General features: G+C 36.5%; 1 protein-coding gene across 3 annotated transcripts in view; it reads right to left on the reverse strand.

Annotated features, from left to right (window-relative positions):
- The window catches only part of LOC102234018 (cAMP-specific 3',5'-cyclic phosphodiesterase 4B-like), a 158,995-nt gene that overhangs the window by 43,482 nt on the left and 99,237 nt on the right, over positions 1 to 16,276 (reverse strand). For all 3 annotated transcript variants that reach the window (XM_023339525.1, XM_023339526.1, XM_023339527.1), the window contains 4 exons: positions 12,211 to 12,405; positions 10,355 to 10,391; positions 10,081 to 10,151; positions 7,138 to 7,190 (listed from right to left, as the gene is read on the reverse strand). In XM_023339525.1, the coding sequence (XP_023195293.1) occupies positions 7,138 to 7,190; positions 10,081 to 10,151; positions 10,355 to 10,391; positions 12,211 to 12,405 (356 nt within the window). The remainder of the gene's footprint in view (positions 1 to 7,137; positions 7,191 to 10,080; positions 10,152 to 10,354; positions 10,392 to 12,210; positions 12,406 to 16,276) is intronic.

Here is a 16,276-nt window from a genome sequence, read left to right on the forward strand (position 1 = left end):
GTGACTTTAAAATCCTGTAGCTTGTTCTTGGAGTATGGGACACTTACCAACTATAAACAAAGTTATCATTGATATATTAGCACAAATCATTTAACAATTTACAAATAATTTTATTCTTATCTAACCATTCTGGCAGAACTAGAGGATACAGAGCCGCAAACCACCTTTACAACTGGGGACAATTTATGTTTCTGAATTTGACCTAATGTGGTTTGGTCAAGGAAATGGACAACAGAAGCATTATTGTTGTCTTGTCCGGCCACTGTGTCCAACGTCATGGAAATGTCATCAATAACCATTATTAGGATTAGCATACACTGAGCAAAAAGGCACTGATGTGAGGTAACTGATATGGAAATGCAATGGACATGGATGCCAGAGATGAAAAACAAAGACTTAAATTGACAATATTATACTCAAGCTTATTTTGTGTCACCTGAAAGAATTATTGCTTCATATAATTTTAAAGATTACAAGAAAGTCTGGCTCAATAGAAGCAAAACATAAATAAAAATGTGGACTGACTCAAGGCTTTTTTGCACTGCACCATATTTGTGAGAAGATTGTAAATAATATATGTTTATCTTTACATTTTGACCTCATATCTTGGAATCGGTGTACTTGCGAGAAAGCCTGTTAAAAAGCATGCACACAGGTAGGACCTTTCTTTAGTTAGAGTTTATCTGGGTATATGTTCTGCTGGCTGTTTAATCACAAAACTGTCAACTAAAGTAAACAAATATTGACTTATGACTACATCATGATGTAAAAAGCTTTTTCTTGTGTCCTCTGCATCGTATCTTCTGCAGCACCTTTTAGTCAACTTTTCCTCCTTTCCTAAGATGACTTATCTCTGGTGTCCCTCCCAGCAGAGCTCTCCTTCTTTCATCCCTCCTGCTGTACTGGTTCTCCCTCCTGATCTCTGTGACCTCAGCAGTGCATTCCTGCACGCACTGGGTCACTGCTTGGTGAAGGGAGTTGAGGGCTGTCTAAGGCTCCTTTGAAACAACGTTTATAAAGAGACTCGTGTTCTTCATCATTCATTCTGCTAACATAGAAAAGAGTTTAAATGAAAGATCTAACATTTTCCAAAACATTTGACTTATTTTGGCAAAAACATGTTTTCTTTAATCCTACTGAACTGCCAAATCTGTTTTCTTACACTTACACACTCTTACAGTTTAAAGTTGAGGGTCGTTGCAGTTTTAATCAGAATCTTTAAAGGCATAGCTTGCATAACTGTCAATAAAACCAAGCCATTTATCTTCCAACTTAAATGAGAAGTACAAGTTATGTTCAGATTTACCAACACACCTGCTGTTCAGATTCTTTTAAGGAAGATTTGAAAAATCAATATTCTTAACAAAAGGAGACAATTATTTACTCTCCAGTTTTGAACAAGAAAAGGTTTTTCAAATGTCTCCTTGGCTGTGCAAAGGTGAGAAGCCAGCTTGTTTGTATTTTTTTAAATGTATATATAATTTCCTGTCCTTTGCAACAAACTTGTTCATTTTGTTTGTCCTTTTTTAAGTGAAAAAAGGACAAACCACAACCAGACCACTGAAGGGGTCTGGTTGAATCCCTTCAGTGTATTTACACGAAAGTATTTGATAAAACATGTAGGCTTTATGTATATAGATTTAGTTATACTGCACTGGATTTAACTATGTGGCTGCAGATTAAAGGGAGTTACAAACACTTGCTTATTAGATATTTCTCTGTAAAAATTGTTGAAGACCATGTCATATTTCCCTTCTACTTTGCAATTTTGCAATTCTTTGTCTTAATCCATCACATAATATCCAAATAAACTACCATTTGTGGTTGCATTCTAACAAACTGTCAAACATGGTATGAACAGTTTTGCAAGAAAATTCATGGAGACAGAAAAGAACTAGTTTCTCTTTCAGCTAAAACTGGCAAAACATTTTTAAAAATCTATTGGAAACCTTTAGACTACTCCAGGCTAAAACACACTTTCTTTCCTTTATTACAATGAAAATAACATGTGTTCGGGAGCCTGCACACCTATGTCAGAATGCATCTAATTGTGAAATTAAAGAACTATTTGGTTTATTTTAAAAAGAGGAACAGTCTCTTGTTACAAAACGGTGTGGGGGGCGGGGGGAGGTGGGGGGGGGGGGGGGGGTAATGCACCAAGTGGAGGTTGGCAGTTTTAGTTTCAGTTAAAGGGCAATGACAAACACTTACAAAATGTGTAAGTGTTTTTGAAACTGAAGATAAATGAGAGCGAGCTCGGTGATTGATTTCTGACTGTTTCATCTGCATTTATTTATTTTTACTAGGCCAGTTTCTGTTACTATCAACCACTTGATGTGTTTCACACAAATGTGTTAATTTGGCTCTTGCTTGTTTCTCCACCAAGAGCATGTGATGCCAGCATTCTTTGATCCATAATCTTTTTTTATTCCTTTTGTAATTAAAATTTGCCAAGTTTTGATTTTAATTCTGATTTTTGGGATCCCTTCAGCAGATTTAAATACAATATTTCTTAGGCTATGGCACAAGATATCCTTAATGACTCAACACCTTTCAAACTTGATCATATTTATTATGACCAGATGACCAAACAACAAGGACGGCTTCCTTTTGGGATGATGCCATTAGGGCCAGCTGGGTTTATATGAAAACATCTACACAATGGAAGGACACAATGGAATGAAAAAAAGTCAACTCTTTGACCCCTTTCCACATCACCAGTCAGCCAAATGCACAAACACACAGACGTACAAGATGTGGATGTGACAAAGGTCTGGTGAGTTCAATGGGCCTTTACATCACATGTATCCTGGATGATCACATTTCATCACATTGGTCAACATGGCCAGGAAGTCAGGTCATACCTTGGTGGGAGTCTCACAGCTAAATGCTGCAGGAATTGACAGAATATTTCCTGCCTCTGTTGCTGTGACGACCAAACAGCTGCTTTGGGTCTGTGACGGTCTGTTATGTAGAAATGTTTAGCATGTGTGTGAGCAGACCTTACTAACCTGTTTATGACTGTGATGAGATGATGACAATAATTTTTATTATTATCATCACTAACCATTTAGTAAAGAGTTATGCTCTGCAAAAACTGATGTAAATATTGTTAAAAATTTCCAGCTCTCAAAAACGTTTCCTTCACAAAAAAGCCTGACATCCGTCAGACATCCCTTATACAACATCTACTTTCACAATCTATGTACTGATAATCTGTGGCATTTCTGCCTTTATCTTCTGAGAAAAAAAGTGCTGTAGTTTTCCTGCCCAACTCAACAGTAAACCACAGCTGATGAGAAAGTCGACGACTATAACTGAGGGATGATCATTTTTGCTGATAAAGTATTGAACGTGGCATGACAACATTGGAGCGCACTGTGTGCTCTGAGCTTTTATACTGAAACTTTAGCACACAATGTACTGGAAAACAATGCATTCTCTGGGTTTTTCCACTCAAAACAAATTGAATAGAAATATTAGAAGTGGAAGTTCATCCATTGTTGCTCCAGGTTGTATAAGTTCCCCTTAACTCATACATTTAACTGATTAGGCAATGCAGCCTGCACCCATTGAAATTATGTAACATCAGATAAAATAAGAAAAAAGTTTACTGTCAGTATTCATTAAAATACTGACAGTAAATAACATATAAATTTATTTTATAGTAAATAAATTTACTGACTGAGAAAATATCAGTCAGTAAATAAAAAATTGACTGATACAATACTGACAATACCACTGTCAGCAACAGGTGGGAGACGGATCAGTATTTTATAGTAAATAAAATACCGACAGAGGTCAACTGCAATCAATGTACTGTACATAAAGCCAATTCAAAACAAATGTCTCAACTCACTCACTGGTAAACTGTTAACAGCAATGTGTAGAAACCTTTAAACAAATGCATCTTTACTGCATGATCCAACAATGAAAATCTGCCACAGTGTTCTTTGGGCAGATAGTTTTAAAAATCTCCTTTACAACCTCCCCACTGTCAATAGTGGTGAGGTAAAAATTACGAACTTTTATTTTGGTGCATATATCATGTTATATATCAGTTTGTCAGTCTCTGCAGTGCGTGGAGACAGACAATAGGCCTTTGTCTTTTTGCATCCTATTTTTCCCCACATACACACTTGGTCTTTGCATGGTTTCCACCGGGTTCCGTCAAGCTACAACAACTGAGAGGCAGCAAAACAGGAACAATCCGATATTCTCTTCCTGCCTCATATTTACTTTTCCAGCAACTCCAGAATCAAAGAGAAGCGAAACAAAAAGATGAATGAAAACAAGAAGAAGCAAAAACACAAGCTGGAATAAATAAGAGACGAGAGGACAGAGGCAGAGAGGAAGAACTGGGTTGTGGGGAGTGAAAAGGAGGGGAGGGGTTGATGTGTGGGGGGTCTTTATTGTACATTTGTGTGTTTTATGTGACTGTGGGCTGCCTTCAGTGAGGATGTGGTCTCAGATCATGAGAGCTGAATGAAATCAAGCTGAGAGGAAATTGTATGAATGTGGATTGGGGGAAGGGGGGTTATATAAGCTATAGCACAATCCCAATGCATTGTATCTATTTGTAAAGAACAAACAAACAAACAAAAAAACTTGTGTTCCCTCCATCCATCCATTTTCTTTACACCCTTGTCTCTAGTGGGGTCAGGAGGGGTGCTGGTGCCTATCTCCAACAAGACATTTCGGGCGAGAGGCAGGGTACACCCTGGACAGGTCGCCACCCTGGCACAGGGCAAAAATTTGTGTTTTGAAATACAAAGATATGCTCACAATTTAACTTCTCCAAATCATAAAAATGCATGAAACTAGATCTAAACTATTGAAATTCCTTGTATTTCTTCTATAATCTTATAACATAAATATCAAACTGCCATCTTTTAGCCAGCTTACATTATTGAAAATATCTTTGTTATGACAACTTGACATTAACCTAGACGAAAATGTATTCGTTATGACAACTTGACAGCAGTTGTTAGCGTAACACAGCCATCTTCAGTCTGGGTTTTTGCACCTCACCTTTTGTTTCCAGTTATGATCAAGGTAGTAATATATTTAAAAATATGAAAACATATTAAAAAAAAAAAAAAAAAAGCCAGTGAATGCATCTCTTAATCGCAGCAAAATAGGTCACATTTTACAACATGGAGCTGTATGAGGCACACTTCTTTGCACACACCAACACGCGCACACGCCCGCACATGCAGAACCAAACTCTTGTAGTCAAACTCATGAGCACCTGATGAGCTGCGGTTCTGAAGAAGGAAGTGAAAGCTCAGTCCATCTGCTTTAACAGGAAGTCAACAGAAGCCACATACAGGCGTGCTGACGTCAATTAGAACCACAGGAACACCTCCCCATAACACACACACACTCATGCACACCCCTCACATTACTCATAAATGATGCATATATGCCTTGAAAGACTCAATAATATCAGATCTCACATCGCTCCACAACCCCAACACTATGCGAGGCAACTTTTAAACTGTTTAAAACAATGAAATGCTCACAGGGCCATTTAACAGTAAAATGAAGAGTAATTTACACCAATATATTCATCATCCAAAGTGAGTGATAAGATTCAAACTTTACAAACCGGAGTTATCTGAAAACTGGTCGCATCAATATTTAAGTTTAATGAAAACTTTTTAAATTGACATAAGTTAAATTTAACTTCTGTCTCTAATTTGGTCCAAACAGAGACTTAAATTAAATGATGCATGTTACAGAAGCTAGGGTAAAGGAAAGATGTATGAAAACAGTACTAACCTTTACTGAACTCCCCAACTCTGTAGTTTCACTTGTCCTATGTTTTCGTCACATTTGACCCGAGTGGGTTTCTTTTAAAACATGGCATTTGATGGTTAAAATGCTCACTGTTCTCAGTTTCGTTGTGAATCGTCTCGCTCTTTAAAAATCAACATGTTAGTTGTTCTTGTTCTGACCTGACAGTGCAAAACATGAAGGGCCAATAGGTGTGAAGCAAAAGACGTCAGGAGGCATTGCTCTATGTCAACAGTGACCTATCTCATTACTATTTTTTAAAAATATTTCTTTGAATTAAAATTTCCATATTTTGGTAACACAAGGTGCATAATTATTTAGTGTTAATGATGATTTGACAAACCTCAAAACAATATCCTGACAGTAAAAATATATATACTTTTAAATGTATTCTGCTTGGTTTATGGATATAATTGCGTATATCAGCTGCAATATTTAATCAAAACTCAGTATTTTTGGTCAAAAACCAAAGTTTTAAAAGTGGGCCTTTATGTCATGTCACGACCCCCATCAAAACAAAACATACTTGGAGTGTTGCTTTGATTCTTCCATGCATATTTGAGGAATCATTTGAATCTCTGATGCCTTGACAGACTCCATTTGGAGTTGCCTAAATGCCGGCTCTCACAAAACACCACTTTCCCCACTCAGTTCAATCCAATTAGTAAACACTTTGCTGAAATTTGCTCCTGCTGATCTGATCATACAAACTACATCTCAGTCAAAAGGTTGTTTAAGGCATAATGAGATGCACTGATGTGATGGCATGCTGAAGGCAGAGCGCCATAAATAATAGGAGTTTCTCAAAGAGACAGGGACACAATTTCAAGGCATTAGATTACAAAGTTAATTTTCTTTAAGTCATGTTTGAAATATAAAACATTTTATAACAACTGAAGGTAACATATATTTGATTGCACTATAAGATGGCAGTATGTGCCTGGAAAACATATACCATCCATTTTAAGTATTTTCTGAAGTTGCAACTGAGCTGCCGTAACACACACAGCTGTGTATGTGCAAGATGGGGTGTGCATAAGCGAGATTTTTTTTTTTTTGTCCGAGTTGCCTGTTAAAATGTGTTTGAACAATGTTAATGAGCTTGATGACAAACTAGTCTGGACCACAGCGTTGAGGCTGCAGACACATGGCAAAAAAGTGAGAGTTGTCACGTAGGCGAGTTCGAGAAAGAAAAAGACGAGATGAATAAAGAAAATAGTCATTTTAGGAACTAAAAGAGGAAGATACAGTATATTATGTGATAGATTGTCCAAGTCAGATGTAACATGGATAAGAAAATCATTAATTAGAGCTGACATATCACATGAGACTTCTTACCAGGCAGACAAACTCTGGTGATTGGAGGCTGAGTGGTTGCTGCTGGAGACCTCCTGGTTGAAGAAAAAGAAAGAAAAATGATGTTTCGTAAAAAATTACAACAATTTGCATATTGAGTCCATTTATTTAGTCTAATAACTTAGAAAATACAGTTCCAATCCAAAATAAAAATTAATAAAAAAATAGAATGACGTAGGAGGTTTTTTTAATGTTTCTATGCTACCAAAAAGATGCATTCAAGTTTTATGTAATGTCTAAATGACATTGGTGCAGGGATTATTTTTTGTTTATGCAAATTCTTATTGCTTGTATTTCTATGACAAACTGGTCGCATATATTTCTTGAAGATGTACTTTGCATCACAGTCATAAGGAAGAAATAGTACATTGCAGCAAGTGTGATACGACGTAAGGAAAGGTCACTTTTTACTGTGGCATTACTGATCTTTTCCCAACTCGTGTTCCGTATTTACTTATTTTAGCATTATGTGTGCAGAGGTGAGTGAATCTTCATCAGTGCAGGTGCCATGGATATTTTCAGCATTTCCAAAAATCTTTTCTCCCTTTGGTTTAGCTGTTTCACAATCAGATGAATGTAAAACATATTAATTAATGTTATCTACATAAAGCCAAAAATCCTAATACAAATGGTTCAGCAAACAATTTTATGCTATGTTCTCACAGCAGACAAATGCAAACCAAATCAGGTTATTTTGCCAATATGCAACTAGGGGTTGCTCCTGTTAGTCTACTTTTAGACCAGTTTATTCTGTGCTCTTCTGTGACTTGTTACATTTCATGTCTAGTCGCAATCCTGTCACAAGTGCTTTAGAAAAAGAAGACAAAACTGATGTTTCCAAGATGAAAGATGAGAAACTGGGTGGGATTCAAAATTATCTACACAAGGTGGAGTCAATGCTCCACAGTTGCTGTTGATTGTGCTTTCTTTTTATTAACTTAATTTATTTTGCTATGATCTTACCGCTATACTGTTGAACTCCCATTGCTGAATAACTTCAAAATTGATCCATAAACAGTTGCATCTATTATTACTTCCTTAAACAGTGTACTGCTGTGTGATACCTATGTTCTTCTTGTCCTTCTGCTGGTCGGCTTGGGGTTTTAAACCATTCACACAGAAGTCTGATTTTGATCGCATCATTTGACCAAGCAAGAGAATATCTGATTACAGGAAAAATCTAACTCTATGTTTGCATCAAGACCTGCATGCAAACATAGAGTTGCATGCAACACTGAATAAATTGTGGTTGCAATTGTGTAAAGCAAACAGAGAGATGATAAAATGGACGTTTTACAAAATTTTATCAGTTATCAATTATCATTCAATTATCCTATGCAGACACAGTAGTGTTATTCTATTTCCTATTATAGACTTTATGATAAAGCTTTTAGGTAGCAAGACAGCCCTTAGCATTGATGATTTACTTTGAATTGTTTATTAAAATTCAGTTTTTAGTTAGGCATATCAGACATAGTATACTCTAAATGTTAGAAACTTTAAACATTTGTTACGTGTTGCTGTTATACTTTTACATGGCCAGATTATTATAAAATATTAAAATTCTTTAAAAAAAAAACACAACGAAAGTTGCAGATAACGTAAATAAAGACATGGATGTTCTGTGCCTGTCTTTTGTGAAGTTAATAGCCCTTAGAACAAGGTGCATTGTATTATAAATACTAACTATGCTGGTGTATTGCTTTTTAAACATCAGTTCTTGGATTTTATGCCTTACAGGAGGTAGGACTATCACAGGATTTCTACCTTTGACAGGATCTGTGAAAAAAAAAGCTAGGAAAAATTTTAATAAAGCGATATCACAATAGATAGCTTCAATGATAATGTGTGAATTCATGCTAAGGAAGTTTAAAAAGCACTGAATTTTGCATCTAACATTCTGTGTAGAATAAATATAGTGAGTTTGTATACTAATATAGAGGTCAGTGTCTGTTTACATGCCCTTGTCTCTAGCTCTTCACTCCTGTCTCTGAAGGAGAGTCAGATGAATGTAGGTCAGACAGCCTTCAGGTAGTCAGAACTCCAAACCAAATGTTAATCTGGTTGTTGCTGGAGCAGATTGCTATTGGCATGTTTAGAAAGTGAAATATGCACAAATAAATAAGTCTTCACTTGGGAAAGAATATAGTATGGTGACCTATTATAATTCATATGTTTTAAGAACATATGAATCAGTACTGACTGCAGATGCTGAAGAATATTGTTGATTCTATAAGAAAAACAATGATGCTGTCATACAATTGCTTAAAAATGTAAAATTAATTTTTGCAGCCTCAGTGGACACTGAAAAGCAATAAATAAGTGGGTCCATGTGAGACTGCAATTGCCTCAGAACAACAGAACAGCTCTTTGTACATCAGTTTACCTTCAGGAAATTTTACAAAAAGGTTGCTTACATTACAAAAATCAGTTGCAACAAATTATTAAATGTGACAAATTATTATTACTGCAAAATGTTAAAACTCTTTGCAGATGGTCTCAATCTGTGCATTTGTGTGTCTGTATGAGGTTGATGTTTGTTGCTCCAACTAGTATTTCAGCTGGTGAGTGGTGGGAACAGCAGTGATGTCACAAGTCTAACCTCAATTTTATCTACAACTCAATACTGACACTATGTGGAATGTGGATGGAGTTGCAATCTGAATTCTTAATGTGCTTTGTTTTATAAAAAAAAACAAAAAAAAAAACAGCATTTTCAGGGTATGCAATTTTCTGACCATGTTTATTTAGAATAAACATTGGACTTGATTGCAGATGCAGTTTTTTTATATGTTTGTTCTTTTTTTATGTCTGATTGAGGTGTTTTTGCAATGTTGTGAGCAATTGCTGATGTTTTCTCAAATCAGGAAAAAAAAAAAAATAAAGAAACTTTTCATGCCTGGTCTTTGATGTTGTCATACTTACTTGCTGGAGGCACACTGGACATTTGTCAGAACAGTGAAGTTATTCCTCACACTTCGAAGGCTTGCCAAAACCTACAAAGGAAGTGAGAGAGGTAATCAGTGGCATCCTTTGTGCTCGTTACTTTAGCAGCCGTTTTATTTGTGTAATACACAGCCATTAAATATTTGTTTTATCTGGCTTGGTTTTATCCAACATGGTTCAGCAAATATTATTCATCAATAGGGAAATAAAAGAAAACAGGAACATTCCAGAAAGCAGACAATGAGGTGTTTACCTGAGCAAATGGAGTTACAATCAGGTCATCGCCATGTCTGCATGGGGAGAAATACAGTAAGTAAATTATAAAAAGCAAAATGCCACAAATATTACTTTTCTATGGACTTATTTTCACACAATTGGAAAATAAAGCATCTGTTAGAAATGGTAAATACTGTGCAACAAGTGCAAACATAAAATATGATGTGACTTAAATAACTTCCTCCTCCTGTTTCAGTGACCCAAACTACAGTGGCATTCAGACAATTTCTAAGTGAGTAAACAATTTGATCTACAAGCATTTCACAATTGGGAAGCAAAAAACATTAAATGACATCAAATCTGTATTTACCCTGCTGACATGTTTAATGGAAAATTTGTTGGAATGTTTAGCGATTTTATGTTAACCAAATGAAAACAAGCTAATACATTTTATGGGAATATTTTTGGGAGTAGCAAATTTTAGAGTGCTGTGAGGCTTCTGGACTCATTTATTTTTAGGTAAGAGCTCTAGATTAAGAGCATGACCAATGCTTTATATAACTGTAATTACATTACAGGTTACACAATTCATTTGCAGAATGGTCAGAGGTGAAAACAGAGGTGATTGTGCTGATTTTATTTACACTGAGCAAGATACCTGACTGCTTTTTTAAGTCTTATTTATTTAAAAGAAAACTTCTGTGCTTCATAGAGAGGATACACAGTTAAACTTCAGTATCATATGCACAGAATGTTATCATTTTGTTTGTGAGAAGTCAAATTTGACTTTTATTAAACTTTTGTTCCCTCAGCTCTCATCGTGCTGTAGGTATAGTCTAATGGGAGTAGAGTAACACCTTATTTGACGAGTTGTGAATAAGTCTGTCATGACACAGTCATAAACATGACATAACACCTGTCATGAACATGAGTAAGTCTTCATGAATATTTATGACTGTTGTCATAAACTTTAGCTTTAATAACATAGAGCTACATAATTTTTAAAGTTTAATCAGTAATACTTTTATAACAAATTTATAATGGCAAGTTGTCATAACAAAGACATTTTGAATAATGTCAACTTTGTATTAAAAGTGTCATGATTTACCGAATGACACTTTTTGACAGGTGTTATGTCATGTTTATGACGGTGTCATGACAGTCTTATTCACAACCTGTCTAATAAAGTTTTACCGGGAGTAGTGAAAAGGGAGCTGCAATATTGGATTGTTCAACACTGTAGATTCAATCTTGCAATATCAACAATCAACTTGGAGAAATTAGCAACTTCAAAAGCTCCTAAAGGAGACCCTCGTAATTAATGAATACAGGTATTCAAGTCTCTTCTGCAGCCAAAAGAGTATGAAATCCTGCACTTAGATTCTAAGATACCATGCCTCCTGTCGTAGTTTGGGAAGTCAGCTGTTTTATGAAATTTTCTTAGCACAAAACCCTCCAAAGTCAAGAGATATTAAAAAACTGAAGAAGTTGGAAGCAACTACAACTTGGCCATGGAGGGTTAGTTCACACTAAGTCACTTAGTTGTGCCAGCACAGGCTGTGGTTAAGATACCGGAATCACCAACTGTCTGCAGACTCAACAGCTACAGGCCTCCGGATTTTGTGTGACCTTCAGATTATTTTAAGAACAGTACCCAGAGAGCTTTATGAAAGCACTGACTTCAAACAATCAACACTTTTAGAATAAATAGGATGACCAACACCAGTGTCTGATCTCACAAATGCTCTCCTAGAAAAATGGTCAAATAGTAGAAACACATTTCTAAACTGTGTGGAAAACCTTCCCAGAGGAGTTGGAGCTGTTGCAACTGGAAAGGACAGGTCAACACCATTAATTAAAAAAAAAAAATGTCTCAATGGTACAATAACTTACAATTCAGAGGCGATGGAGGAGTTTCGTGACATGGACTTGGGGGAAAGCTCATAGTCGCTGTCAGAGCGATACAGGAAGGACTCCCGGCGCTGGTTATGTCCCGGGAAGTTGGTGTGGAGCACCAGACCCGAGCCGGGAGACGCCTGGGGGTCCAATGGGCTGCAACTAGCTGATGGGCCATTCTCCACATCAAAACTGCAAACAGAGCAAAGTTTTAAAGTGGTTAATATGTTTTCTTATTTAAATACTGACGGTCTCCATAATCTAACTATTAAACCTTCAAAGATTCTCAGCTCTGAAGTTTAGACAAAGTATACATAAGACATGAGACACAAAACATAGATCAGTCCACAAAAGTAATTTATCCTGATCAGTGTTTTATTATCCAACACATCATTTGGTTTTACTGACAGAATCAACAAAGAGGACAAATACTTTCATACCCCATGATGCGTTTGTGCACTCCTACCTATTTGTGTCACTGAATACGCACACAATGCAGTGAAATGACTTAACATGAGCGTTCCGGGGAGGGCAAGTTGACATGCTGTTAATTTCTTGATGAGTACTAGAAAGAATGAAGCTTCTGTCTAACAAGATGGAAAAAAATGGAGAAATGAAGGAAAACTGCTAGTGGAGGGAATGGACAATATAATGTCCTGCTGGGATCTTCTAGCAAACAAGCTTTTTTTTATTCCTGTTAATATGCAGTGCTGAAATTCCCAATGTCTGTTTTTTCTCTCTCTGTCTTTCTCTCTCTCACTCTCTCTGGTCTGCCCTTGCCCCTTTTGTGTAGTAAAGTCAGGTTGGCAAAAAGTCTGGTGCTTACACAACAAATGAGAGCATGAATAAGACTAAGAACTCAGATATATATTCACTTTTACTTTTCCACCAAAACATGCCGAGTCCTTCCTATGCAGCCCCAGATAAAATCATGTATGCAAAACAATTTTCCAGGTGACAAAAATCACCTGCATGAAGTTGGAAATTGACTGGCATCACTTTGTTTCACTATAAACAGCGATCAAAAAGGCTTGTCCCTTATAATTGTAGGCTCTTTGTGGGAAATTTGCAGCTGAGGACTTTTTATTTACTTTAATGAATGCCGTTCCTGCACAGAAACAGACTGGACTTTTTTACCCACAGCGAGAAAAACAGGAAGTTAAAAAGACTCAACAAATAACTGAAAAAAACTTATACACACTAGTGCCAAAGACTAAAAAAATTGTGCAGTTAGTTTAGGAGCCGAGCCTAAGAAGAGGAGCTTTAGGAGCTATAGTACCAAGTACGATCAAAATAACATTAAAGAAGAGAAACAAAAGCTTTAAATGATCTAAGTACTGTTTTCTGCTTCATATCGATAGTTAGAATTTTACAGGGATATAGATCTATAAAGAGAGACGGTATCAGAAGTTGTAAAAATAATGCTTTTCAGATGTTCAATATTAAAATTCCTTAAACCACATGTCAAACTTAAGACCCGGAGGCCAAATCCGGCCCAGAATAACACTGTAAGTGGTCCTCTAGACTCTAGGGAGCCACTTAAATAAAGCTTAAATAAAACTTTAAGAGCAACAAACTCACCATGGTACTGAGATGGTATTATTAAACAAATTTTAGACACCGACTAAACTGAAAGAACAGTTGTAGTTTGTAATCTGAACAAAATTTGAAACGAAACCATGTCCAGCAGAACTATTATTATGAACTGCATTGTGTATCTTATGTGTATTTATTCGTAAACTTAAACACTACCAACATTTGTTTCTAATCAAATGACATGCTTTCCAGTGACACATTTTCTATATTTCTATAAACAAAATTCTTCTTGGACTTATCAGAGATTTCTTCAGTGATCAAGATTACTTATTTAAAACAGAATAAAAACTAACTAAAATCTAAACAAAGATATTTAACAATAATGCCTTTGTTGTTTCATTTAACACTTTTTTTCTTGGTAAAGTGTAAGATGGAAAAAAAGTGGTGTTTTACACATCGTGTTCACATCAGCTTAGTTGGTGGTTGGTGTTTCTAATCATGTTGACAATCTCTGAACGATTTGCTTCTTCATTCTAATCATGCAATAACTTCACTCAAATCTAGCACCAATGTTTCAGTTTAACAATAGAATAATTATGGAAGCTCCATGCTTTCTTTTTTCTAGACTTTTCCAGACCTTGTAAATATTTAAAGTTTATTTCCATACTTTCCCACACCTTTAAGACTCTGTGGGAACCCTGATTACAGAGACCTAAAAATGAAAAATATAGGAGCAGTGTGGAATTTCAGAGTAGCAACAATAAAACTTATACAGTATCATTTACCCTGAAAGTGTTGTGCAATAAAGGATTGACTGTTCTGCCCTCAGGTCAACCCACTGCTTTGCATTATTATCACAATCTACAGACAACATACTCTGAAATGAGTGCTGGCTAGGTGACTAACATCTCACATTGGTGTAGTCTTGCTTCCCCTCAAACTAAAACAAGAAAAACTTCACCTTTTTGTTTCAAATAAAAAAATTAAAAATACAAGTCCAAGAATCGAAAGGGGAGTAAATAATCTTTGTTGCTACTAAAATGTTTAAGAAAATAGGCTTATTTAAAATGCAGAAAAGTACTAACGGCAAAGTTCATGTGTGGTAAAACTATAGCTTTTACCAAGCTATGCTCAACTAGACTATTTGAGGAAGACTTTTACCACCACTGAATTAGCAGAACAGTGCATACCAACAATGGTCTGGGTTTCATTTCATGAGGGAAGACTTTTCAGTTCAGTAACTCATGTCAGAAAGTCACTGCTGTAGAACCAGTATTAAATGTGCCATTAGAGACAGAGGGCTGTTGCATTTTGCATGAAACTTGGCGCAGAGAAGGAAAACAATTATATATATGTATATATATATATATATATATATATATATATATATATATATATATATATATATATATATATATATATATATATATATATATATATATATCCTACCAATGGCTGGAAAAAGCTGGACTCAAGGACAGCACAGAGGCCCTCATCCTGGCCGCCCAGGAACAGGCCCTAAACACCAGAGCAATAGAGGCCCAGATCTACCACACCAGACAAGACCCAAGGTGTAGGTTGTGCAAGGAGGCCCCTGAGACAGTCCAGCACATAACAGCAGGGTGCAAGATACTGGCAGGAAAGCGTACATGGAACGACATAACCAAGTTGCAGGCATAGTGTACAGAAACATCTGTGCAGAATATGAACTGGAAACCCCGAGATCAAAGTGGGAAACACCCCCAAAGGTGGCGGAGAATGCCAGAGCTAAGATCCTGTGGGACTTCCAGATCCAGACAGACAAAATGGTAATGGCGAACCAACCAGACATTGTCGTAGTGGATAAACAACAGAGGAAAGCCATTGTGGTAGATGTAGCAATACCAAGCGACTGCAACATCAGGAAAAAGGAGCACGAGAAACTAGAGAAATACCAGGGCCTCAGGGAGGAACTGGAGAGGGCCTGGAAGGTGAAGACCACAGTGGTGCCTGTGGTCATCGGGGCCCTCGGGCCAGTCACCCCCAAACTGGACCAATGGCTACAACCGATCCCAGGAACAACATCAGACATCTCAGTCCAAAAATGTGCAGTCCTTGGCACAGCCAAGATACTGCGCAGAACCCTTAAGCTCCCAGGCCTCTGGTAGAGGACCCGAGCTCAGAGGATAAGAACCACCCGCGGTGGGTGAGAAGGGAATTTTTATATATATATATATATATATATATATATATATATATATATATATATAAAGTAGCACATCTTGTCGCAAATCTTCACATTCTTTGAAGTCTTTCACATTTTGTCTCATTTAAATTGAAATATCAAATGCATTTTGATGAGATTTTAAGTGACAGGCCAACACAAAGAAATGCACAACATGGCGTGCATGTATTGAGTCCCAGCAGTGAACTTTGTAGAAGCAGTCTTCACTTCAGTTGCAAGTCTTTTTTGGTTTGTCTCTACCAGCTTCACACATCCAAAAACTGGAATAGTTGACAGTTCTTCTTAGCAAAATTAGACCAAACT

This window comes from Xiphophorus maculatus, chromosome 9 (assembly GCF_002775205.1).
Source record: "Xiphophorus maculatus strain JP 163 A chromosome 9, X_maculatus-5.0-male, whole genome shotgun sequence".
Taxonomy (NCBI): Eukaryota; Metazoa; Chordata; class Actinopteri; order Cyprinodontiformes; family Poeciliidae; genus Xiphophorus; species Xiphophorus maculatus.